At 39.2% G+C, this 26,992-nt stretch overlaps 1 protein-coding gene across 10 annotated transcripts in view; it reads left to right on the forward strand.

Moving 5' to 3' along the window:
• LOC138744762 (palmitoyltransferase ZDHHC1-like) overlaps positions 1-26,992 on the forward strand; it is a 54,595-nt gene that overhangs the window by 15,058 nt on the left and 12,545 nt on the right. For 9 of the 10 annotated variants that reach the window (XR_011345756.1, XM_069901385.1, XM_069901388.1 and 6 more), the window contains exons 3-9: positions 1,245-1,420; positions 2,376-2,477; positions 11,551-11,646; positions 12,264-12,388; positions 17,985-18,140; positions 22,217-22,329; positions 24,827-24,912. Coding sequence is in view for 9 of the 10 variants with exons in the window: in XM_069901385.1 (XP_069757486.1) it covers positions 1,245-1,420; positions 2,376-2,477; positions 11,551-11,646; positions 12,264-12,388; positions 17,985-18,140; positions 22,217-22,329; positions 24,827-24,912 (854 nt within the window). In the remaining variant the exon portion in view is untranslated. The remainder of the gene's footprint in view (positions 1-1,244; positions 1,421-2,375; positions 2,478-11,550; positions 11,647-12,263; positions 12,389-17,984; positions 18,141-22,216; positions 22,330-24,826; positions 24,913-26,992) is intronic. The other variant, XM_069901384.1, reaches the window with a different exon arrangement.

Raw genomic sequence — 26,992 nt, forward strand, 5'->3', positions numbered from 1 at the left:
GCACCAGATGGTGGTGGAGGCAAGTAGCTAGGAAGAACACGTTGCTGTGGAAGCGAGTCTGGGTGACAACGTGTTGTAGAGCTTGAGAGCAACAAGCAGTGCAGATGGGGAGCAGTGAGAGAGATGCTCACAGAACTCCCTTTGAAGAGAGGAGAACTTCTTCAGGGAAGGCATCCCTTGAAGAGATTTCACCATGGATCAACTGAACTGAATGAAACATGGTAGGCTGCAGACACTGTGATTGTAGTAAAAACGCCAAAATGCTGGAGGAACTCAGCTGGTCTTTTCAGCATCTATAGGAGACAGACATATTGCCAACGGTTCAGGCCTGATCTGTTCTTCAAGGAAAAGGATAGATCAGAAAGTCTCAAAATTCAAACAATGGGGGAGGAATCCAGACCAACAAAAGGTGTTAATTGAATATGATAAGGAACTAGGTAGAATTTCTCGTGTGTGTGTGTGTGTGTGTGTGTGTGTGTGTGTGTGTGTGTGTGTGTGTGTGTGTGTGTGTGTGTGTGGTGTGTGTGTGTGTGTGTGTGTGTGTGTGTGTGTGTGTGTGTGTGTGTGTGTGTGTGTGAAAGGAGACAAGGAATGGAAAGTATGGGGAAAGCAGGGGTGAGGGTTTTAACAAAAGTCAAAGACGTCTATACCAATGGCTTCCGGTGGGAGGGTGCCCAATCAGAAGATTAGGTGTTTTTCCTCCAATGTACAGGTGGTCTCAGACTGGCAGTACATGAGACCATAGACAGACATGTCAATAAGGGAATGGGATGGAGAATTGGGTGGCCGCTGGGAGATCCATGCTATTGTGGTGGACAGAGCTGTGCTGATCACAAAGTGATCTCCCAGTCTGTGTCAATTGGAGGAACAACACCTCATCTTCCAAATGGGCACCCTCCAACCAGATGACATTTTCTGGCTTTCATTTTAAACCTCCCCCCCCCCCCCCCACCCAACCCCCTTCCCCCATCGTCTCTCCATTCCCTGTCTTCTTTCACATCCATCCAATTAACACCTTTTGTTGATCTGAATTCCTCCCCCATTGTTTGAATTCTGAGACTTTCTGATTTTTTTTTCCTTGAAGAGCTCAGGCCCAAAATGATGGCAATGTATATTTGTCTCCATTGGAAGCTGAAAAGACCAGCTGAGTTCCTCCAGCATTTTGGTGTGTGAACTGATTTGTGTAATTTGTGTTTACAAATTGTGTAATATTCAGAACTATTTAACCTTAACCCTTCTGATAGTGCACGTCCATTGCATTTTTTTGGCACTTGGTTTTCTACGTGTTTGCAGCTTCCATCGACCCAGTAGATGAAAACGTTCGGAACAAGAAATATAAAGGATCAGTGCCAGTACTTGACTGCAGCAAACATAAAAAAGTTATTGAAAATCGTCACTGCTCTCTTTGTGATGTTAAAGTGTAAGTGCCAGACTTGATAATGCTTTAATTACGTAGCTGGAAAATATTTGTAGCAGAGGTTGAGGTAAGATCTTTTAATTATTGGAGCAAGCTTTAGGGCCTCCTCGTGATCCTATTCCTTTGTTTATGTTTTTTGTTGCCAGGAGGGTGTCTTAGTCGTGCTGTTGTCATAATACAGTCATGCATATTACCCAGCGCAGATTAATTGAGATTGTCTAAATTGATTTCTTGTATGTTTTTTTTAAAAACAGTTGGCAGTTCACATTATTAGTGCTACTTTCATAGTAATTACACATTTTATTGTTTAAAGGTGTCATCAGAAGTGTAGAGTGAAATGTTTCAGGTGCCCAAACCAGCAAATGGCAATGAAACAAATGTGGGAACTGACTTGAGGATGCATAGGATTGAGTGAAAGGAAATATTGTAGTCTTAATAAATCTGAAAATATTGTTTCAAATTGCATATGGGGGAAACTTGCTGAAGAACTCTTCCTATTATGTTTGTCTCCAAGTATTTATAAACCTAACCGGTTTTGCAGATTTTGTTCCCCCATATCTGTGCGTGCGAGAGTGCAGATGAAAGAAATGGGGAGGGAGCAGGGAAGGAAGTCCAGGTGAATTTGTATTACACCATTGTCTATTCTTTTGTTTGTGTGGCTACATGTGAACAGCTCAAAATGTGTTCTTTTAATAGTACTCCTTCAAACTTCTGTTCTGAAATCCTCTGTGGTTTGACTGCAGTTTTGCTTCAGAATGCTGTATATTTTGTTGCAAGTCGCTTTCACTGCATTAATGATTCTGTACAGGTGTAATTTGTATTTTAACAAAATTAAATATCTACATTGGGGGGCCAATGTATCTTTTTTATTGGAAAAGTATTGAATTATTTATTTTTCACATAATCTATATCATTTTGGTTCATGGATGATGATACATTTGTTATATCTGATTCACAGTGGCTTAAAATCCAAGCACTGCGGCCAATGCAACAAGTGTGTTGCAGAGTTTGACCATCATTGTAAATTGCTCAACAATTGTATAGGAGGTAGAAATTATGGGTAAGTCTGATTTTTGCATGTTTGTACTGTATTAATAAAAATAATTTAGAGAGCTAAGTTTTATTACATTTATCGAGAACAAAAGTTGAATTAAGCAGTATTACAGCATTGCATTGTCACATGATTCTGATTTGGGGGAACGTGGTCGGGTTGCATTTCAATTTCATTGAATTAAAGATGAGTCTAACCAGAGCCAATCCAAACCTGAAACCAGCTGAGGTATTTAATTTTTTTCTGTCTTCAACTTAACTATCATTGCAACTGCAAATCTCAAACATGCTATTCATGTTTCTGATGTATTAAGTGGGTTAACTTGGTATGTGGCATTACATTGCAGTGCAATGAATTTCCTGTCATTATATCTATTGAAATCATCATTCAGGAAGGTACAGGTATTTTAAGCTTGCATTGCTGGATTCCCTGGCAGCAGCTCCCTTGCTCTTTGGAATGTGTCTTTGCTGACTAGGTGTTCCAGGGTTTTGTGTCGAGCCAGTGAGATGCCATCTACTAAGAACCTGTTGCTGCAGTAGGCAAGCGTTGCCACTCAGACAAGAGCTGATATGCTTCCACACCAGTCTCTCAAAAACACTTTGTCACTATGGATGGGAGTGCAACAGGTTGGTTGTCATTTAGGCAGGTTACCACACTCTTCTTGGACGTCAGTATGATTGAGACCTATTTGAAACAGGTGGTACCAAGAGGCCCTGTTGAGTGAGATATCAATAATATCTGTGAATACATTGGCCAGTACAGATTTTCAGTATTCATCTAGGTACTTCTGGACCAGATGCTTTCTTTTTTTTAATATAATTTTTTATTTTTCACACTGTGAATCATATCAACCAAAATACATACAAAGATTTCCCTCTTAAATATGCACAGTGGCATTTTCTCCCCTTTTTTCCCCCTACCTTCCCACCCCCCTCCAAAACCAATAAGCATTCAACATATACAATAAAACTATTAAACAATGTCATCACACAATGAAAAATAAAAAGAAAAATGTGTCATCTACTTTTACACACTGGATCAAGTCGTTTTGTCTTCTTATCATTTTAGGGGGTGGAGGTCCGAGGCAAGCCCTCTCTGTTATGTTCCATGTATGGTTCCCAAATTTGTTCAAATAATGTGACTTTATTTTTTAAATTGTATGTTATTTTTTCCAATGGAATACATTTATTCATTTCCATGTACCATTGCTGTACTCTCAGGCTCTCTTCCGATTTCCAAGTTGACATTATACATTTTTTTGCTACAACTAAGGCTAACATAATAAATCTTTTTTGTGCTTCATCCAGTTTGAGGCCTAATTCCTTACTTCTTATATTACTTAGCAAAAAATCCAGAGATCTTTCTTCTATGTTGCTTTTTGTTATTTAATATCTGATTTAGATTTTCCCAAAACTTTTTCACTTTCTCACATGCCCAAATTGCATGTACTGTTGTTCCCATTTCCTTCTTACAGCAAAAACATCTATCTGATAATGTTGGATCCCATTTTTTTTACTTTTGGAATGTGATATATAACTTGTATAACCAATTATACTGTATTATGCGTAACCTTGTGTTTATTATATTTTTCATAGTTCCAGAACATAACTTTTCCCATGTTTCATTTTTTATCTTTATGTTTAAATCCTTTTCCCACTTTTGTTTTGGTTTATAACTTATTTCATTATTTTCCTTCTCTTGCAGCATAATGTACATGTTCATTATAAATCTTTTAGTTATCATTGTGTCTGTAATCACAAATTCAAAGCTGCTTCCTTCTGGTAATCTGTCTGTTTCCCAATTTATCCTTTAAATAAGCTTTCAGTTGATGATATGCAAACATTGTACCATGAGTGACTCCATATTTGTACTTCATTTGTTCAAATGTTAATAAATTATTTCCCAAAAAACAATTTTCTATTCTTTTGATTCCTTTTCTCTCCCATTCTCTAAAGGAAAGGTTATCTATTGTAAAAGGGATTAGCGGATTTTGCGTCAGTAATAATTTTGGTACTTGGTCATTTGTTTTTTTTCCTTTCTAAGTGAATCTTCTTCCATATATTGAGTAAATGATGCAATACTGGTGAGCTTTTATATCATACCAGTTTTTCATCCCACTTATAAAGTATATGTTCCAGTACCTTCTCCCCTATTTTATCTAGCTCTATCTTAGTCCAATCTGGTTTTCCCTTATCTGATAAAAATCTGATAAATACCTTAATTGTGCTGCTCTATAATAATTTTTAAAGTTTGGTAACTGCAAACTACCTTGTTTGTACCATTCTGTTAATTTATCTTACGCTATCCTCTGTTTCCCCCCTTTCCATAAAAATTTCCTTATTATTCTCTTTAGTTCATTAAAGAATTTCTCTGTTAAGGAAATTGGTAACGATTGAAATATCCTTGGGAAAACGTTCATTTTAATGCAATTTACCCTCCCTATCAACGTTAGCGGTAATTCTTTCCAATATTCTAAGTCTTCCTGCAATTTCTTTATTAGTGGCTGATAATTTAATTTGTACAAGTGGCTTAAATTATTATCTAACCTAATACCTAGGTATCGGATTGCTTGTGTTTGCCATTTAAATGGTGATTCTTTTTTAAATTCTGTATAATCCGCATTACTCATTGACATCACTTCGCTTTTATTTGCATTGTTCTTGTACCCCGATATTTCTCCATACTCCTTCAATTTCGTACGTAGTTCTTTTATTGATTTTTCTGGTTCTGTTAAGTATACTGTGATTTCACCTGAAAATAAACTGATTTTATACTCCTTCTACTTTATTTTTATCCCTTTTATTTTATTTTCAATCTTATCAGTTCTGCCAATGGCTCTATTACTAAAGCGAATAGTGAGGGAGATAATGGACATCCCTGCCTAGTTGACCTACTTAATTTAAATTGGTTCATTAAATATCCATTTACTGTTACCTTCGCCAATAGTTCATTATATAATGCTTTAATCCAATTAATATATTTTTCTGGTAGATTGAACCTCTGTAGTACTTTGAATAAATAATTCCATTCTACCCTATCAAAGGCTTTTTTTGTGTCTAAAGCAACAGCCACTGTTGGCATCTTATTTCCTTGAACTGCATGAATTAAATTAATAAATTTACAGACATTATCCGCTGTTCATCTTAATAAATCCAGTTTGATCTTGTTTTACTATTTTTGGTATACAATCGGCCAATCTGTTTGCTAATAATTTTGCTATTATCTTATAATCTGAATTGAGTAGAGATATTGGTCTATATGATGCTGGTGTTAGTGGATCCTTCCCCGTCTTTGGTATTACTGTAATTATTGCTGTCTTGCATGAATCTGGCTCTGGCTCACCTTGCAAAGCCGTCCTGTCCAGAGAAGAAACGAGCCTTCCGTTGCGCATGCAGCCATCTTCTGCGCAACTCCGGGAGATCCAAAATGAGTGGTGGACTATCCACGCTCAGCGTGGACATTGGCGAGTTCAGGGATTTTTATGAGGCTCTAAAGGCTGTGTACGGCCCCTCACCCCAAGTCTAAAGCCCACTGTGAAGCTCAGACGGCAAAGTCCTCCTCAGTGACAAGATCTCCATCCTCAACCGATGGTCAGAACACTTCCAATCTCTTTTCAGTGCCAACCACTCAGTCCAAGAATCCGCCCTGCTCCAGCTCCCTCAACAGCCCTTAAGGTTAGAGCTGGATGAGGTCCTCACCTGGGAAGAGACATATAAGGCAATTGAACAACTGAAAAGTGGCAAAGCAGCAGGTATGGATGGAATTCCCCCCAGAGGCCTGGAAGGCTGGCGGAAAAACTCTGCATGCCAAACTGCATGAGTTTTTCAAGCTCTGCTGGGACCAAGGAAAGCTGCTTCAGGACCTTTGTGATGCCATCATCATCACCCTGTACAAAAACAAAGGCGAGAAATCAGACTGCTCAAACTACAGGGGAATCATGCTGCTCTCCATTGCAGGCAAAATCTTCGCTAGGATTATCCTAAATAGAATAATACCTAGTGTCGCTGAAAATGTTCTCCCAGAATCACAGTGCGGCTTTCACGCAAACTGAGGAACTACTGACATGGTCTTTGCCCTCAGACAGCTCCAAGAAAAGTGCAGAGAACAAAACACCTTTGTTGACCTCACCAAAGCCTTCGACACCGTGAGCAGGAAAGGGCTTTGGTAAATACTTAAGCACATCGGATGCCCCCCAAAGTTCCTCAACATGGTTATCCAACTGCTCGAAAACCAACAAGGTCAGGTCAGATACAGCAATGAGCTCTCTGAACCCTTCTCCATTAACAATGGTGTGAAGCAAGGCTGTGTTCTCGCACCAACCCTCTTCAATCTTCTTCAGCATGATGCTGAACCAAGCCATGAAAGACCTCAACAATGAAGACGCTGTTTACATCCGGAACCGCACGGATGGCAGTCTCTTCAATCTGAGGCACCTGCAAGCTCACACCAAGACACAAGAGCAACTTGTCCGTGAACTACTCTTTGCAGACGATGCCGCTTTAGTTGCCCATTCAGAGCCAGCTCTCTAGTGCATGACATCCTGTTTTGCGGAAACTGCCAAAATGTTTGGCCTGGAAGTCAGCCTAAAGAAAACTGAAGTCCTCCATCAACCAGAGCCCCACCATGACTACCAGCCCCCCCCCCCACATCTCCATCGGGCACACAAAACTCAAAACGGTCAACCAGTTTACCTATCTCGGCTGCACCATTTCATTTGATGCAAGGATCGACAACGAGATGGACAACAGACTCGCCAAGGCAAATAGCACCTTTGGAAGACTACACAAAAGAGTCTGGAAAAACAACCAACTGAAAAACCTCACAAAGATCAGCGTATACAGAGCTGTTGTCATACCCACACTCCTGTTCAGCTCCGAATCATGGGTCCTCTACCGGCATCACCTACGGCTCCTAGAACACTTCCACCAGCGTTGTCTCCGCTCCATCCTCAACATTCATTGGAGCGACTTCATCACCAACATCGAAGTACTCGAGATGGCAGAGGCCGAAAACATCGAATCCACGCTGCTGAAGATCCAACTGCGCTGGGTAGGTCACGTCTCCAGAATGGAGGACCATTGCCTTCCCAAGATCGTGTTATATGGCGAGCTCTCCACTGGCCACCGAGACAGAGGTGCCCCAAAGAAGAGGTACAAGGACTGCCTAAAAAAATCACTTGGTGCCTGCCACATTGACCACTGCCAGTGGGCTGATATCGCCTCAAACCGTGCATCTTGGCGCCTCACAGTTCGACAGGCAGCAACCTCCTTTGAAGAAGACCGCAGAGCCCACCTCACTGACAAAAGACAAAGGAGGAAAAACCCAACACCCAACCCCAACCAACCAATTTTCCCTTGCAACCGCTGCACCGTGTTTGCCTGTCCCGCATTGGACTTGTCAACCACAAATGAGCCTGCAGCTGACGTGGACATTACCCCTCCATTAATCTTCATCCGCGAAGCTAAGCCAAAGAGAGAAGACATGAATCTGGCAAATTTTGTGTTTCTTCTATCTGGTTCATTACTTCAAAGAGAGTTCCACTTCAGTTAGATGTGTTTCCTGCACAAATGCTTTGTCTATTTTTTCTTTTTTCATTGAATTTAAAAGCCTCTTCCATTTAATTTGTTTATGTATTCCATTAATATTTTAGTCATATAATTCAACATGGCCATCTCCTATCCTGTTTATACCTCATTTCTGTTTCCTCACCACCACCATCCCCCTTTTCCCCCATTTTCATCTCTCAGTTTTCTCTTTTTAAACTCAATGTATGATAACACATTTAAAACATAAAATATTTCAATAACTCCCACATCCAATATTCTCTTATCCCCAAATGTTCCCCCCCCACCTCTCTGAGTTGCCCCTTATCCCTTACCGGGCAACCACAACTACCCTCTCCATTTGGAATACGAACCCACTCGCAAGCGTCAACTGATTTTGCAGTGACGGTTATTCTCTCCCATCCAACCTCCCCCCGAAAAGATTTTTTTTTTTTGCTCATATAACAAAGTTCACCCTCTTTTTTCCCCCTTACTTCCTTTCTTCTCTTCTCTTTCCCTTCTTTAGTTCTTACATATACATTATTTTACATCTTTATATATATTTTATTTGGGTTCTTCATTCTTGTTACATCTCTTCATCTCTCCTTCTGTCCTGCAGGTGTTCTGCAAATTATCTTGCTTCCTCCAGATCCGAGAACAGTCTGTTTTGCTCCCCAGTGATAAATATTTTAAGCACAGCTGGATGTCTTAACATAAATTTATAACCTTTTTCCATAGGATTGATTTTGCTGTATTAAACTCCTTCCTTCTTTAAGAGTTCAAAACTTATGTCTGGGAAAAAAAAAATATTTTTTGACCCTTGTATTCCAATGGTTTATTGTCTTTTCTAATTTTATTCCTTACCCGCTCCAGTATATTTTCTCTTGTTGTATATCTTCTTCTTCCTCTTCTTCTGTGTCTGGACCTGTGTTTGAGTCGTCGTCTTCTCTTCCTTGTATCTGTGTCTCTTCTGGCTTTCCTGATGAGTTGCTTGTCTCACTTTGCTGGGCTTCTTCTTGTTTGGCTTCTTGCTGTTGGTCCTCTTCTTCTGGGCTACTCATCTGTTGGGCCTCCTGCTGCTGCTCTTCTTTCCTTTTACTCCCTTTTCTGTTGCTTTCCTCTTCTTCCAGCTGAGAGCTCTGGTATCCCTCGGCTGGTTGCGCTGTGATTGCCCGCTCCTCGGCCTAGCCCCCCCTCCTGTCGGTGTTCTCCTTCTCCTTAGTATGCGCAGTTGCGCACTTTTGTTTGGCTCTGAGAGCCATTTTTGCAGTCCAGCAGTCGGGGGGTTGCGACTTTGGGCGGTTGTCACCAACCTCGGAGAATGGTCTCTCTTCTCAATAACAGCTCCCTGTTTCTTCATGCAGGTAAGGCCTTCTCCTTTCTCTTCCGACTTTTTTTTTCCCGTTTTTACTTTTTCCTTCTTGGGTGTCATTTTCTTTCTTTTCTCTACAACTTCATCTTTTACTTGTTATGTTTTGTATTTCTTGAACTTTGTATTTTCTTCACTTTATTTCTTCTTTTCTGGAGAGGGCTGGTATTCCCCTACTGGCCACTACTCCATCACGTAACTCCTTCCGACCAGATGCTTTCTTGAAGGTAGACCTCCCATCATCTTTGGATGCGGACAGTAGAGGATCATCATGGGACTTGGGGGGTGCAGTGGTTCTTCCTTGTTTTGGTGGTAAATCAGGCATAGAAAGCTTTGGGTTCTCTGAGTGTGAATATTTTCAGTCCACAGACAGTTTCTAATCTTTCCTTTTTTTTTAAATTTAAATTTTTTATTTTTCACACCATAAATCACATTAGCCATGATATACACTTTTTCTTTTTCACACATATACAATGAATTTTTCTCCTCCCCCCCCCCCCTCCCTCCTCCCAAGCCACCCCCCCACCCCCCCCCTCTCATCCATTTTAGGTATACAATCTAGGTTGCATTAAACCAGTCAGACAATGTTGTTATTCAACAAAAATACACCAGAAATTCTACTGAGTCCATTCTTTTCTTTCCTTCTCCTTCCATCAACTTAGGTAATGTTTGTCCCCGGTAGGTTTTCACTATTGTATTTAATGTAAGGCTCCCATACTTGTTCGAATATTTCAATATTATTTCTTAAACTATATGTTATTTTTTCTAATGGAATACATTTATTCATTTCTATATACCATTGTTGTATTTTCAAATTATCTTCCAATTTCCAGGTTGACATAATACATTTTTTTGCTACGGCTAGGGCTATCTTAACAAATCTTTTTTGTGCATCCTCCAAATCAATTCCAAATTCTTTGTTTTTTATGTTACTTAATGTTACTTAGGAGAAAGATCTCTGGATTCTTTGGTATATTGTTTTCTGTTATTTTATTTAATATCTGATTGAGATCATCTTTCTGATGTGAGAGGCCAGATGTATACTTTATCTGACATGTTAATTTTATGCCAGTCATAGCTGGTTTACAAGGTAAACGTAAATGAGTCTGTACAATTTATTGTTTAAATTTACCACTTTCAATTCATTTTTATGCTGAATGTTTTTAATCATGTCAACAGTTCTATGAGCAGCACAATGGTGTGGTAAAACAAAACGCTGCTGCCTCACAGTGCCAGAAACCTTGTGTGACAGAGTATATAGATGTTTTTGGGAGATAAATTGGGAAAGGTTTGTTAGAGTAGGTCACATACAAACACTTTAAAACAGATCTTATTTAAAATACTGGAGCTCTGCCCCATGCTAGACATATCGGGCCTCAGGGCTTTTGGGAGAGCTTTGAAGAGTGCTCAAGCGACTTCACCAATGGATTGTTTACAAAACAATTAATGAAAGATCTTGTCAGAGCTGCAGACAGTTTGAAGGACAACTTGCTGTTCTAAGAGGGTCATGTGGTTTTGCAAGCAGAGAGAGTCAAGCAGGATTTCTCAGAGAGCGAGAAAGAGATCACTTGTACAGTGTTACAGTTAGCAGAAGCAGCTGGGACTGGAACAGGACAAGCTGGAAAGCTTATGGAAAGCCCATTTGGAAGATGGCCTGGTCAAAGCCCTTGTGGTTCATGCAAGAGGAGAGGACTGGCTGTCTAATGTTTCACTTGAAATAACTCTGGGTTGACCTGAAAGAAAGAGGCAGTCATCTGGAGAACCCTGAAGGGAGCAATTTTGTCAGCAAGATACTGGAGTGGCTGATTAAAAAGGAATCAGTTGTGGATGTCATGGAACAACAAATCTCTCTCTCTGAAAACCAACAAGTACTTTCCTGATCGGTAATCATTTACCTTTCAAGCACCAAAGCGTGGTGAACTTTATAAATGTTAAATTCTATGCAGAGTTTAAGAATTGCCTGCAGCAGTGAACTTGGAGGAATGAGAAGTGAGATTAGACTGTGAACCAAAGAACTTTTCTGAACTTACTCACACATTACATGCACATGCGCTTAGAATTAGAAGGTTGCTAAGTTAGGTTAGCTAAATCAATAGTGATAAGTTAGTGTGATTCTGTTTTCATGTTTAAAGATAATTAAAAGTAACTTTTGTTTAACCATTTGTCTTAGTGAATATCTATTGCTGCTGGGTTTTGGGGTCCTCTGGGCCCATAACACTTGGTTCAATTCTGTCTTCGGTGTGTCTGGATTTTGCACTTTCTCCAAGTGAGTGTGGGTTTCCTTGTGTTCTCCACTTTCCTCCTACATCCTAAAGATATGGTGTTTGGTTAATTAGCCACTGAAAATTGTCCTCAATGTGTTGTTGAGTGATATAATCTGGGGAGAGTTGAGAGGAATAAAAATTAGAATTATTGTAGGATTAGTGTGACTGGGTGGCTGGTTGGGTCGAAGAGCCTTTTTCTATGCAGTTATCTATCATTGACTAAATATTTTTGAAGGTTTTTAAAATATTTTGACTTCTGTAATTTCTAAGATCACTAGAACCATTCAAAAACAGTAAAGTCTTTCTGACGCATAAATATTAGAAGGCCCGAACTCTGTTTACAAAACCTTGCCTCATTGGCTGTGACATTATTGCCTGTACATTGGGAGCCACATGTCTGGAAAACCAAGAGGCATCCCACAGGGATTCCACTCCTATTTTGAAGGAACTGATTTATATCTTGACTGATTTCAAGGAGATTTAATTCTGTATCATGTCAGGCCTTACATTAATAGAATTTCATGTTTCAGAGCACTGAAGTCTTTTGCCATGTACATTGTTTAATATCCATATATATGTATAATATTCAGGATTATTTTTAATTTCCTTTCTCATGTAGGCATTTCTTGGGAGCTGTTATCACAGCTATCTTTCTCAATTTATCAGTTGCCTGCATTTCATCCATTGTGCTAGTTGCATACTTTGTGGATCTTAAGCTGCTTCGTACCAATCCCAAATTTGCAAGTAAGTTTACCTTACTGAACTTTAATTTCAACAATTTGATGCCTGTGTTCCCCTGTATGCTATTTTGCTACTTATCTATATACGTATGCATTTCATGTAAATATTGGGTTTTTACTGATCAGAGACTGATTTGAATGAATAAATGACTAAAGCTTATTGTTATATACTTTTCCAGCTAACATAAAACATACAACACATAATAGCACAATAAGAAAAGGGGACAAAAGATAATACCACACAAGGAAGTTTTAAAAAAAAATCAATGTGTTGCAATAAGTGCAACAGTACTTCAGTGCCAGTGACCTTGATTCGAATCCTGCGCTGTCACTAAGAAGTTTGTACATTCTCCTAGTAGGCCCTCATAAAACAAAATAATCTGAACGTAAAGGTGGAGATTCTCTGCCCTCGTGGAAAAATTACCTTCATGGTTGCTCCCCGACTAGCTCCAAGGCACTAACTCCAATCCTTCTTCAAGGTAGTGTCAGCAGGAGAGCACTCCGTCACACATCATGAATGTACTGCTGCTGTAAGCAGCTGGCTATAGACAGGCTGATGACATCGCGGTGATGCCGTCAGCTGGCAACCCATCTCACTTCTCACTCTCCCACTCATTCACCCCTCTCCCTCCATGACCTCAGAGCAGGGGCGGCCAGCAGGGCCTGTCAGGGCAGGGATGCCAGTAGCTCAATACATGGCAGAGCAATGGCTGTTTACCATACCCCAAGAAACTCGGACCATTCTAAGAAACAGAGCAGTTCCAACTGTCTGGGGGATTGTGGGTAACAGTCAGCCATTGCTCGGTGCGTATGTATAGTGCATTGGCACCAGTAGCCATGCCTCCTGAACGCCGTGTCAATGCCCCAGCTGCCTCCAGGCTGAAAGGGGACATCTTAGCAGGCTTTTCTGGGCCTGCATGGAAACATAAGAAATACCTTTTTCATTTGGCTAAGAGCCGGTCTCCGTGCAGAGGCCGTCTATGAAAAAGCCTAGTATCCACATGGGTTTCCTACCAAAAAGGTGCTGGATTTGTAGGTTAATTGGTGTATTTTGTGGCAGTGGCTCATGGGCTGGAAGGGCCTGTTACCATGCTGGATGTCTTTTGCATGAGATTTAAGTCTGGTTCGGTGGGTTTACAGAGAAGAGAGTCTAGACACAAGCTGATAAACAAGGAATGATCTTTATTGCACACACAGGGAAATCATAACTGGGAGCACAAAACAACATGATACTAACAACTACACAGGCATTCACATTGGATACAGCGATATCCAACACATGCTGTAATATATAGTTACTAACATATCCTTTCAAGACAGGGACTGCAGCACACTCTCCCAATTCCCTGTACCAATGATGTGTGGCTCACTGCTATGTATTCCCAAACAATACTGCAGTCCCATTCTAAGTGTAGTTTACACCTTACCAATGATTCCTCCAGTTCACAACCAAAGAACAAAGAGACTAGTTGACTCCTTGGTGGGATTTTAAAGTCCAGTAAGCTGGGGAGTCAAACCCAGGTAATTAGGTGATTGATGGAAAGGGGCCAATGGTTGTCAGGAGGTGATTGAAAGGGGCCAATGGTTGTCAGGAGGTGATTGAAAGGGGCCAGTGGTCGTCAGGAGGTGATTGAAAGGGGCCAATGGTTGTCAGGAGGTGATTGAAAGGGGCCAGTGGTCGTCAGGAGGTGATTGAAAAGGGCCAGTGGTCGTCAGGAGGTGATTGAAAGGAGCCAGTGGTCGTCAGGAGGTGATTGAAAGGGGCCAGTGGTCGTCAGGAGGTGATTGAAAGGGGCCAGTGGTCGTCGGGAGGTGATTGAAAGGGGCCAGTGGTCGTCGGGAGGTGATTGAAAGGGGCCAGTGGTCGTCGGGAGGTGATTGAAAGGGGCCAGTGGTCGTCGGGAGGTGATTGAAAGGGGCCAGTGGTCGTCGGGAGGTGATTGAAAGGGGCCAGTGGTCGTCGGGAGGTGATTGAAAGGGGCCAGTGGTCGTCGGGAGGTGATTGAAAGGGGCCAGTGGTCGTCGGGAGGTGATTGAAAGGGGCCAGTGGTCGTCGGGAGGTGATTGAAAGGGGCCAGTGGTCGTCGGGAGGTGATTGAAAGGGGCCAGTGGTCGTCGGGAGGTGATTGAAAGGGGCCAGTGGTCGTCGGGAGGTGATTGAAAGGGGCCAGTGGTCGTCGGGAGGTGATTGAAAGGGGCCAGTGGTCGTCGGGAGGTGATTGAAAGGGGCCAGTGGTCGTCGGGAGGTGATTGAAAGGGGCCAGTGGTCGTCGGGAGGTGATTGAAAGGGGCCAGTGGTCGTCGGGAGGTGATTGAAAGGGGCCAGTGGTCGTCGGGAGGTGATTGAAAGGGGCCAGTGGTCGTCGGGAGGTGATTGAAAGGGGCCAGTGGTCGTCGGGAGGTGATTGAAAGGGGCCAGTGGTCGTCGGGAGGTGATTGAAAGGGGCCAGTGGTCGTCAGGCGTGCATTAATAGATGGGAAGGATCCAACCTTGATTGGCAGACAATGCGACTTCTGACTAGATTCAAAATGTCGCTTGACCCTCCACATTCCACACGATATTGTCTTAAAATCAGATTTAAAAATTGTGCAAATAATGAGCTGAGACAGCGTGGCAAACACTTCTGCATTTTGGGTATATTCTTGGCATCAGAGGAATAAGCTATTTAGCCCCTGAAGCTAGTCTCCATGACTTACAAAGGTAAAAATTTACAACCAACATTTTGGGTTTGAGCCCTTTATCAAGGTATGAGAAAATGTCAGCAGGCATCCAAACAAAAGAGATGGGAGGAAGGTGTGGTTGCAAAAGCAGGAGGTGATAGGTGGACCTATTACCTCTTGCACATATAACTTCCTGCCTTTGCGACCACACCCCCCCCATCTCTTTTGTTCAGAAACCTGCTGACATTTTTGTATACCTTGATCAAGAGCTCAAGCCCGAAACATTGGTTATGTATTTTTATCTTTGCTATATAAAGGACATTGTTTGACCGACTGAGTTTCTCCAGCATTGTGTGTTTACTTCAACCACAGTGTCTACAGATTTTCATGTTTTACTCCATGACTTAACAGCTGATTTCTGGGTCTTTTGGGATAACATAACTACATATTTCCAAGTCTCTTAACATGTTTGCTTAAAAATCAAACATATTTGACATTGACATTTCACCTTGCATTAATTGCTATTTGCATAAGCATGTTCCAAATATACTCCACATGGAGATATGTTCCAAATATTGCCTCTTGGAGAAAAATAAATAAATACTCAGCAGCTCAGGCAGTATCTAGAGAGAGAAAAAAAATGAGATTACTGTTTATATTGATCTCATTCCATCAGAACTTTCCATAGCCTTAAGATTTTATATTATCCATCCAAGTTAAAGATTTCCTTAATGATTTCCTTGTAGATTCCTTAATTTCTCTTAATAAATTCAATAATTTATCTCTTACTTTTCTAAATTATAAAAATATTTTGTGGAAGAAATAAACTAAATTTAGCAAAAAAATTAAACCACGAATTTACAGCAATGAAAAAGGAAGCTTTTTAGAATGTGCATTCCTTAGAGGCATGAGGAAGAGATATCAAGGAGGATAAATAAATTGCTGAATAATTTAAAAATTATATCTGTAGGATAGGCAAAATGTGTCACAGAAGGTCAAACTTAAAGGTAGAGTACATGGTTAATGGCAGGATTTTTAACAGTGGTGATGAACAGAGGGACCTTGGGGTTCAACTTCACAGCTCTCCCAAGGTGGCTGCACATATTGATAGGGTTGTTAAGAAGGCTTATTCACTATTTACTATTCACTATATGTTTAGATTGGAATACAAGTCCATGTATTATTATTTCCAATTCAAATGTATATTATTTAATTTATATGGACTTGTATGGTTGTATGGTAACTCTCAATAAAAATTATTTTAAAATAAGGAGGGCTTATGGTTTGTTGGCCTTCATTTGTCAGGGGATTGAGTTCAAGAGTCGTGAGGTAATGTTGCAGCTCTCTCATGTCTTTTGTTTGGAAAAACAAGTGCCCCTCTCTCAAAAAAAATTCCTTCAAAACACTGAAATAAATGGAGGTTTGGCATTACCTAATTTTAGATTTTATTACTGGGCAGAGAATATTAGATATGTTGCTATATGGATTCATCATAATGAATGCGAAGGTGGATTGACCTAGAGATTAAATCTACTAAAATGTATTCTGTCTTTTTGATACTTGGAGCACCCTTGCCTTTTTTAGCTTCCAAATTAACTGATAATTTGATAGTTAGACATACTTTGAGAAATTGGTTTCAATTTAGAAAACATTTTGGTTACTGTAGGTTTTTATTGATTAGCCCTATTCTACATAACTATTTTTTTACCTTCGGTCCAAGATATCAGTTATACTCAGTGGTTAAACTTGGGTATCCAACCTTTTCTAAATCTATATATTGACCAAAACTTGGCTTCTTTTGTACAATTATCTATTAAATATAAAATACCTAAACATCACTTTTTTTGATATTTACCGATTAGGAACTTTTAAAATTCTTTAACGTTGAAGCTTCTTCAGGGTTTGGATTTTAACCTTATTTGGGAAGTATATAATTTTAAACCTAATCATAAAGGTTTGCTTTCTGCCCTTTATGAACTTTTTAAGATCTAGGATCCTGGGTGGTATTAAGAAAATATGGGAACAAGGCTTTCAACAACCATTTGCCCAAACTACATGGGATACTATTTTGAAATGTGTTCACTCATCTTCTTTATGTTAAGGATTCATTAATTCAATTTAAAGTAGCTTGTCCAAGGTTCAATTAGCTAAATTTTATCCTAATATTTCCTCTAAATGTAACAAATGAAAAACTGAGGAAGGTACTTTGTATCATATGTTGTGACTTTGTCCTCTTTTTTAATTTCTGGAAAGGTGTATTTTACACCTTATCATAGTTCTTAATATTAATTTGATTCTTAGCCCTTTCTATGTAACAATATAACAATTACAGCATAGAAACATGGATACTTTTGGAGTGAGTGGGGCCAGAGGATTTAATAGTGGCTTTTTCACAATTCCATGTCATGGCTTATGCTTCCCTCATTGCTCGAAGGGCCACTTTGCTGAGATGGAGAGATAATGTCCCTCCCACTCACACTCAGTGGTTGTCAGATGTGATGGCATGTTTGTCTCTAGAAAAAGTTCAGTCTTCTACTACTGCAACGGAGCTTAACTTTATTTCTCTTAAGGGTCCTTTTCTTAATTACTTTCAAAACTTGTAGATTAATTGTCTGGGTTTTTTTAATGACCCCCATACTTTACCCCCTCCATAAATCTTCGTCCGCGAAGCCAAGCCAAAGAAAAGAAAAGATACTTATTAATAGTGGACTCCTTAACTTGGCTAGCAACCCTCATCAGGTGGGGTTTGATTCTTAGTTTAGGAATTTTTTTCTTTTACTTTTTTCTATTTTAATGACACTGGTTCATAAATTGATATGAATTTATTTTATTATTACCATATGTGCCTGTTTTGCATGTTCAAACCAATAAAAAGATTGAAAAAGAAGATATTCTGACATACCTAAATTAAATATATTCTGTATTCTCAATTCCAACAGCCATCAGTGATGCACAGATCTGGATTGCATTTCTACCGGCAGCTTCTGTTTATATCACCAGTGTGGTTTTTCTTACCATCACTGTGATCACCAGCGGACTATCTCTGATTGCACTAGTGTATCTGATTGACCTTTTGCGCTTCCACATCTACATCTGTGAGTAACATATGAAATGATGCACTCTTTGTGTCTGTAAGATCCACCACTTGTGTATGCTTTGTTTAGAAATGATGACCTTCTCTTTAACTTTATATCATAAAGATTATGCTGCAATTAAATGATAGGTAAATGCAGAGGTGCAGTTTTAGGTGCCGGAACTGACAAAAATGCCTGCCATTTTCTATTATTCTTTCTCTATATTTGTCAGAAATGTATGAATTCCAGAGCTCCACAGAAATATAATGATAGTTAAGGCAAGATTTATAGCCTATCACGACATTACAGCGTTTAATTGGCACAATAAAACATATAATACCTAATTTAATAAATATTACCAAGTATTGCACAGTTGAACTCACTAATTATCATAAAATATAATCATCAGCAAGTAATGAAAAAGACAGCAATCTTGTTTTTTTTTAACCAATTTAAAACTAATTACCTACTTACCAAATGCCACCAATGAGAAGTTTCACAATAATTTCCACAAAAGGTCAGGTGTAGTATGTTTTCTGGGGTCTAGAGCAACTCTTGTCCTGGTGTCATCTGCTGATCAGTGGTACTGCAGCCATGATGTGCCATACGGCTCTGGATTCCACCGAACTAGAGGAGGTCCATGTACTTTAACAAACATAAGTGCAGATACATGATTTAAGAGAATTCTTGAACGTGTTGTTACTATCAAGTTCACGTCACTGAATCCCCTCTCACACTCAGCAGAAATGATAGGAATAACTTGTAAACAGCTCAGTAATGGGCATAAATCTTGGGGGATGCAGCGTCCATGATCCTTCACATAATCTCTGATGGCATTTATTACAGAGGAACAAGAGAGCTTAAACCTCTTACAGAGAGATAATATTGCACCTTCTCCATAATTAGGCATTATTTCAGCAGGTCAGTGGCCTTTATCAAGGACACACTTCATTTAGCAGGGATTTGTACATTCTTTGAGGTTCAAAAGTTTGAGAACCTTTCAAGGATGTTGTCATGAGCATAGGATGCTGCAAATTGTTTATAAAACTAGTAAGAAACTGTAGATAATTAATGGAGACAATTTTGTTGTTGCTTGTTAGAGTAATTTCGCCAAACTTCCTCTTTTCAACTGTCCCTTGAGCTTCAGAGTTTTTGTACCAGGTTGCTCTTTCAGTCCCTGCAGTGATCTTGTGCTTTGTTGGATCACTTTGCATAAACAATCATAGTAGGTGCGTTTCTGTAAACACGCTGACAGTAAACCAAGTTCATGCAATGTGTCATACATTAGAGCTAAGTCCAATAGAAACTGTTCTGAAGAGATTCATTCAGCAGACCTTCACAGGTTTTTCTGTCACTCCCAGATCGTTTCATCCTTCTGTTTATTCAAAATGAAAATACAGAACTTCATAATTTTTGCCACACTCATGAAACGGTTCGAAATGAGCTAGCTACCACCTAGTTTTGATTTAGAGGTGATCTACTCTAAACAGTATAATTTGTCCATAAATGATTGAAAATGATTAATTCCATGAATTTCTCTCATCGAATCACCTACTGCACGTTCTAATCTGTGATTAAGACAATGCCAAATTATCACATCAGGGTAATGTTCCATGAGAATTGTAGCAACACTAGATTTGACACAAAGTATTATGCTCGCCCTATAACTAGCAAATGCTACAAACTTTTGTTTCAAGTAAGAGTCATCAAACCCATGGTTATTGTGACAGTTCAATAGATGATGAACAATAATTGCATCTTTCTAATCAGACAGTTCAATTAGATCTAAAAATGTAAAATGGGGATCACCTTCCTTATCATTTTCACATTTCAAATAAACTATTAGGGTGGTCTTAATCCTCAGGCTTGTTAATGCATCAATGAGAACAGAAATTTTGCCATTTATCTGCTTGATATGGTGGCAAATTTTCTTTTTCATATTAATAGCTATGTGGTTAATTATGACACCACAGTGTCAACCTGCCCAGTACTTGTAGACGTACTTGTAGAAGAGCAGGTGGCAGTCGGCTGGCCAGGCAGAGAACACGCAGACCGGGAAGAAGGTGAAGGTGAGCAGGCTCTCCCATAGCGGCCGAGATGACGTCCAAGATGAGGTAGAGCCAGGTATAGGCGAAGATGCTCCAGGTGGCCGTGGTGAAGATGTGGAGGTGCTTGATGCGCTGCACCTCGCCGTTGGGCACCACATACACATAGATGGCGATGATCACAAACGTGTTGAAGGCAGCACTGCCCACAATGGAGCTGGACCACAGCTGGCTGACATGGAAGCCGTGCCTGCACACTTTGATGACCGACAATAGGATTTTCAGCGCCGATGTGCCATCAGTGTGAGGTTGGACGTGGGTCTCGTTCCACAGGCGCACCATGTGTTGCTGGTCTCGCCATTTTGTCTATTTACGGAGGTGCCAGAGCGGCAGTCCGGTGAGCTCTGGCAGCACCGCACCCCGAGTAAATGTTGAACTTGACCATATATCTATGCTGCAAACTAATTAAATCAACTTTGACAGGTCACAGAACTTTAAAAATAGACTTGGAGTACAATATTGAAATTAAGGTTTTACCAAAAAAGTAATGCATTTAAAAGAACAATTTTGCCCTGTACTGTTCCTTTTATTAATGAGAAATTGTCAGGTGCATTATGCTGGTAAACAATTATTGATTTTTTTTAAAACAATATCTAGACAGTGCAGAGTTCAAAGCTTACATTCCCTCACATTTGTCCCTGTGTGCTTATTGAAAGGAAGATGGATATGTTGAACTCGCCCTATGGACTGCATAATGTAACAATGAATTTATTGGATTATTAATCCAGGTGACTAGACTAATGTAGATGATACAAATTCCGACTTAATCAAAGCGGTTTCACAATAAGAAAATAATAAAGAATGAAAATAAGTAGATTTGGCCATTACTCTTTGTACATCTTGAATTGGTTGGCAGATCACTTTTAAGAAATGAAATTGCCATCCTCTTGGTTGTCTTCAAATTTTAGAAGGCCAAATATTGCCACTCTTATTGGCAATATGCACATTACCAGTGATTTTTTTTAAATTTAGACTTTAATATATAAATAAATGTATAAAATGATGATGCGAGTAAAATATGTTCTAAGTGGAGGATTTTTACAACCTACCAAAGTAGAATAACATATTTTAGAGATGTGTAAAGATAAACCATCCTGAAGAATGGTTCTATGATGTCATTTGCCCTTTACAGGCTATGAACCTAATTGTTAAATGTGGATAGCCAGTTTCCTCTACAGGGTTTATCAGAGTTGAATTCTGATGTCTAACCTCGACCAATTTCTGGTGTAGGTCATAGGAATCCCAAGTAGGAATGGCAAATCATTTGAATAAGTTCCAAACGGTCTTTCATGACCTGCACAGAAGGAGGAGCTGATCCTGATTTTACATATCATGCAAAAGATCCGTTCAACAGATTAAACATTTATTTCTGTTGCAAGGTTTGAGCTAATAACCTTTATGAAATGAAAGTTGTATTTCTATAATTCCCATGTTTACAGTTACTATATCTATATTGGCTCCAAGTCATGACCTGAGACTGTTAAAGTTGTATATGGATGCAAATAGTAGTAACTGATGTCCCATCTCGGATGTTTTTTTTTCCTGTTAATTAAATAATGGCAGTTTATTTACTCTTGAGATGTTCTGGTTATCATCCATGCACAATCATATAATTGGAAAATATCTTTGATTTATTCCCTCAAATCAACAAGTTTGGATAGCAATTCAAAAGTCATGCTTTAAGAATGGATGCTGTAAAAACTGCATGCAGCCAAAACCACTGATATTGAAAAGCAAAATGATCTTTTTATCATATTTCAGACGAACTTCACAAATTTTCCTTAAAAGTAGCGTCTGATGTTAATTCTATGAACAATAAATTTTGATTTCCTTTGTACAGTGTCACATATTTTGGAGCATCTTAGTTATTTTTCAGTTTCCTGTCATATTTTATAAATTTACTACCCAAGTGTTACACATTTTTCAAGATGTCGTTTGAAATTGTGTAGAAACTGTTGATGACATGACTTGGATATGTTCTATCTCTGATAGTGTGGAAGCGAATAAGCACTTATGAATACATAACACGCCGGCGTGAACAGATGCAATCAAAAGTCAGCCCAATTGAAATGGAAGAAGATGAATTACCATCAAAATCCATACAGGTAGGAAGGTGAGATTTTCTAAGAATAATTATGCATTTTATATTTTTGGATTCTGTGGTGTATCTATTCAAATAATTTTACTTCTGCTCTTGGGTTCAGCAGATTAAAATATTCATGGTGGGATAATGAATTACTAATGCAGTATATAACTAAATTTCAAAATGTAATGGGAAACCCCAAACATATTGGTTGATCGGGGAAAATTGTAAATCATGAACGAGAGGTGAAAATGGAAAGATTTTTATAGGTAGACGAATGATTAGAAATTGATAGTTCTAGCTAATAAAATGGGCAGGAACTAAGTAGATAAATAACCTGGGCAAAGTCTGTGTGAAAGAAAGAAATGGTAAAACGTGGAGAGAGAGAGAGAGAGAGTTTAAAAATAGACTGAAAGGCATGGTGTGAGAAGAAAGTTGGAACACTGAGGAAACAGAGCAAACAGAAGATGCATTTTTGGTATGTTTCCTTGACAAAGCTAGCAATTGTTTCCTGTACTTTATAGTGGTTGGTGATGGTGTTGAGCTGCTGGTGGTGTTCCCATGTGACAGAAACTCTTGTTCTTTTTTGGGGTGTGGGCCACAGATTTGGGAGATGCTATCAGATAAGCCAAGGCAAATAACTGCTTTATGACGTAATGAAGGTGAATTTTGTTGAGTTTCAAAAGGTAATTAATGTTACTTGATGTGTTGGTAAAATAATGCAATTTAGATTGTATAATGTATATTGATGTCTTTCATTACTGATGCTCAAATCTCTTTTGACATTTATGATAAAAGCCCAATAATGATAAAAGTTTGTTCATAACCATTTAAGGACACTTTCAGAATGAGGAAAAGCATTGGAGGATTATATGCACGTTGGAAGAATAGATTGCAGATGTAATTCTATGCCAGAAATCCAATGCAGTTTAAGGAAAGACGGGGACAGAGAATATGCTCTACTGGTGAGCATGTGCAAAGATGAACGTGCAAGTTTATATATATTTAAAAAATTCAGAAACCCACCTGTTTATCACAAGTATGTGTTAAGAGTTACTTAGCTCGTATTCTTTGAATGTTGTTGTCCAACGGGCAATCTTGCTTGAGATGTTTGACATATTGATAGCAGCAAATAAGATAGAAGCAGAGATGGTTGAGTTTTAAAGAATAAAACATTAGAGTTTGAACATTTAAAGGCAAAATAAGAAAACTTTCACCAAAATAAACAAGTTTCTTTGGTACAATTTGTAATTCCATCTAAGGGTAAATTTGATAAGCTTCTTGGAAGAAGTAGGCAAGGAAAATTAAAGAAAATAAAAGGAGTTACCTCCATATGGGGAACCCCTATCATGGCTGAAATAAAATTCTGTAATTTTTATGTAGTTAATAGTCATAGATATAGTCATGTTAGTTCTGATTTTCAAGATTATATTCCCAGGTATTGCATCGATAGGAAGTGTACCAAACAATTGACCCTGAGCCTTTCTTTAAGGTAGAAGCAAGAAACTGGCATGTGCCTGAATTAAAAAGTCAGGGAACAGAGGAAGGAGAAGAAGGAAGGCTAACTGTTAAGAAGAGGTCATTCATGGATAAAGAATAAGGTTGACGTGATAGGGTAGGGGTTAGCTCAGAGTGGAGTGGAGAGGGAAGGGAAGGAAGTAAGGACAGGGAAAGAAAGTGATACGGGGATGGTTTAACGGTAACTAAAGGTAAATATTAATGCTGGCTGGTTGGAGACTGTCAATATATAAACTGCTAAACTGAGTCTTTTTCTTTCCCTTTCCCTCTCTTTTCCTCCACCTCCCCACTCCCTTCCCTTCTCTCTCCATTCCATGAGCTACTCCCCCCTCCCCCCCTGCATCTCCTCAGCTTTTTTCTTTTCTCTCACTATAATCCACCTATGATCACGTAACTGCTAGCATGTACTTCCCCCCCCCCCCCCCCATCTTTATATAATCAGATGCCTGCTTATCATTGGTTGCACTCTACTTCCTGTAGATGCTGTGTTTCACCAGCACTTTTGAGTATTGCACTGCAATCACGGCATCCGCAAACTTTTTTATTTAATTATTTTGGAGTTGGAATCATTATTGAAGCATTTTGTTCCCTTACTAAAAATAATGACTCTCGAGGGAATTCCGTTCTAAGGGCAAATATTCTTAAACTTAGTCCCAGCCTCCATTATCCAAGCATGTGAACATTTCTGCAGAAGTTCTTGTGAATGGAAGTTTGCATTGAGCTCAGCAAGCTTGGTTTGTGACCTAAGTAATCTGTCCAAATCACAAAGATATGTTTATTATCAGACCATCAAATAAACTGAAGCTGCCATTTATGCCATAAATGGTGTATTTGGCTGTTATTTAACAAAGTTTGCTTCCCTATTTGGATACCACTAAAGAGGGAGGCATTTATTGGCAACAAAAAAATGTTTGTGACAGTGTCACTTTGAAGGAACTGCGCCTTTACTCAAGTTGGTATTGGAGAATCTCAAATGAAATGGGTATTTCTATATTTGGAAGAAAACTGCAGGTGAGGGATCTGCTGAATACACGGGAGCCAGACTTCACTTTGAAAATACTACATCAATTGGGTCGACGACACCGGAGTAAGTCCTCATTCTTATTTTCTACACACCTCAAATTGTTGCTGATCCTTTTCAGAGAAGCAATGTGGCAAATATATGTGGTAGCATGGTGTAAATCTGCAACATTGAATCGGATCAAATCAATTTCTCATGAAATTGTCTGGATGGGATTATTTGGGAGTGTCTAATCACTGAAGAAAATATATTCTTAAGATGACTTGGTGTACTTGTTACTCTGTAGTAAAAAAAAAACTGGAATAACTTGCAGTGCAGAGAACCCCACATTACAACTGTTTAGGTTACAAGGTCACCTTTATCAGAATTCACAACTGATTATTCAACTATTTTGGAGATTGAATTAAATTTGGTCATATGGAACTTGAGAAATAAAATGATTAAACCTTTTTTCCCCCCAATTTGTGATCATTGATGCACATACAAGTAACGTGGCTTCCTAGAACATGACAGCATAGAAACGGGTCCCTTCATTCCTTCTAGTCTGTGCCAAACCATTTTTTTTGCCTAGTCCCACTTACCTTCACCCCATCCATAGCCCTCCATGCCCCTCCCATCCATGTACCTGTCCAAATTCCTCTTAAATGTTAAAATTGGGCCCATATGTATCACTTCAGCTGGCAGCTTGTTCTACACTCCCACCAGTCTTTGAAGATATTCCCCCTAAACTTTTCACCTTTCACTCTTAACCCATGTCCTCTGGTTTGTATCTCACCTACCCTCAGTGGAAAAAGTCTATCGACATTTACACTGTCTATCCCCCTCATAATTTTAAATACCTCTATCAAATCTCCTCTTATTCCTCTATGTTCCAGGGAACAAACTCCTAAACTGTTTAACTCAGTTCCTGAAGTCCAGGCAACATCCTAGTAAACCTTTTCTGCACTCTTTCTATCTTATTGATATCTTTCCTGTAGTTAGATGACCAAAACTGCACACGATACTCCAAATTTGACCTCACAAATGTGTTGTACATCTTTATCATAATATTCCAACTTCTATTCTCAACACTTTATGAAGACCAATATGCCAAAAGCTCTCTTTAGCCCTATCCATCTGTGATGCCACTTTCAGAGAATTATGTATCTGTATTCCCAGATCCATCTGTCTACTGCTCCCCTCAGTGCCCAACCATTTACCATGTATGTCCTTTCTTGGTTTGTCTTTCCAAAATGCAATGCATCACACTTGTCTGCATTAAATTCTATCTGCCATTTTTTATCCCATTTTTCCAGTTGGTCCAGATCCCTCTGCAAGCTTTTAAAATCTTCTTTGCCGTCCTCAATATTTCCAATCTTAGTGTCATCAGCACACTCGCTGATCCAATTTACTACATTATCATCCAGATCACTGATATAGATGACAAACTGCAATGCTCCCAGCACCGATACCTGAGGCACACCACTAATCATGGGCCTCCAGTCTGAGAAGCAATCATCCACCACTACTACTTCATATTAGAGAAAATACCAGTACAAACTGTTTTCTTGGAATGAAGCTCCCTGGCCTAATGCAGAGATCACTTGTATTATGGAACCTCAGCTTAAGTACCTTTTGGTGAGAAATATCTACTATTATAAAATATTTCTCCAATCAGTTCCTGATTGAAGATAATATAAAAACCTTTATGAATTCATGTCTGGCCCCTAAATCTGCTAATTCTGTAGCACATCTGTTTTGCCTCTTTGGCTCTTTCTACAATACTATAGAGAAATATAATTCATATTGTGCACCTAAAGGTTATATTGATTTAAAATGATACTGAAAATGAATTTCCAATAAATACCAGATTAATTTCCTGACATTTAACCTCATTCACCCAAAAAGGCTATTTGATCTTGATTAACTGTTTTAAATGACCACTAGGGTTGAAGATGGTCTAAGATGGAATTTCTTAAATGTAATTCAGCCTTGGGTGTTTTGTAAAATGGTTTGTAGAATCAGAACTTTTTACAAAGGTGGCATCTATGTTTTGGGATTTAAGGATATTAGCAAATAAGTTAGATGGTTTTTAGCCCCATGCTCAAATATTTTGAAAGCACCACATGATCCAGAAGAACCAATTTTCTGCCTTTTTCATGTATTT

Source organism: Narcine bancroftii, chromosome 10, assembly GCF_036971445.1.
Source record: "Narcine bancroftii isolate sNarBan1 chromosome 10, sNarBan1.hap1, whole genome shotgun sequence".
In the NCBI taxonomy this organism is placed as follows: domain Eukaryota; kingdom Metazoa; phylum Chordata; class Chondrichthyes; order Torpediniformes; family Narcinidae; genus Narcine; species Narcine bancroftii.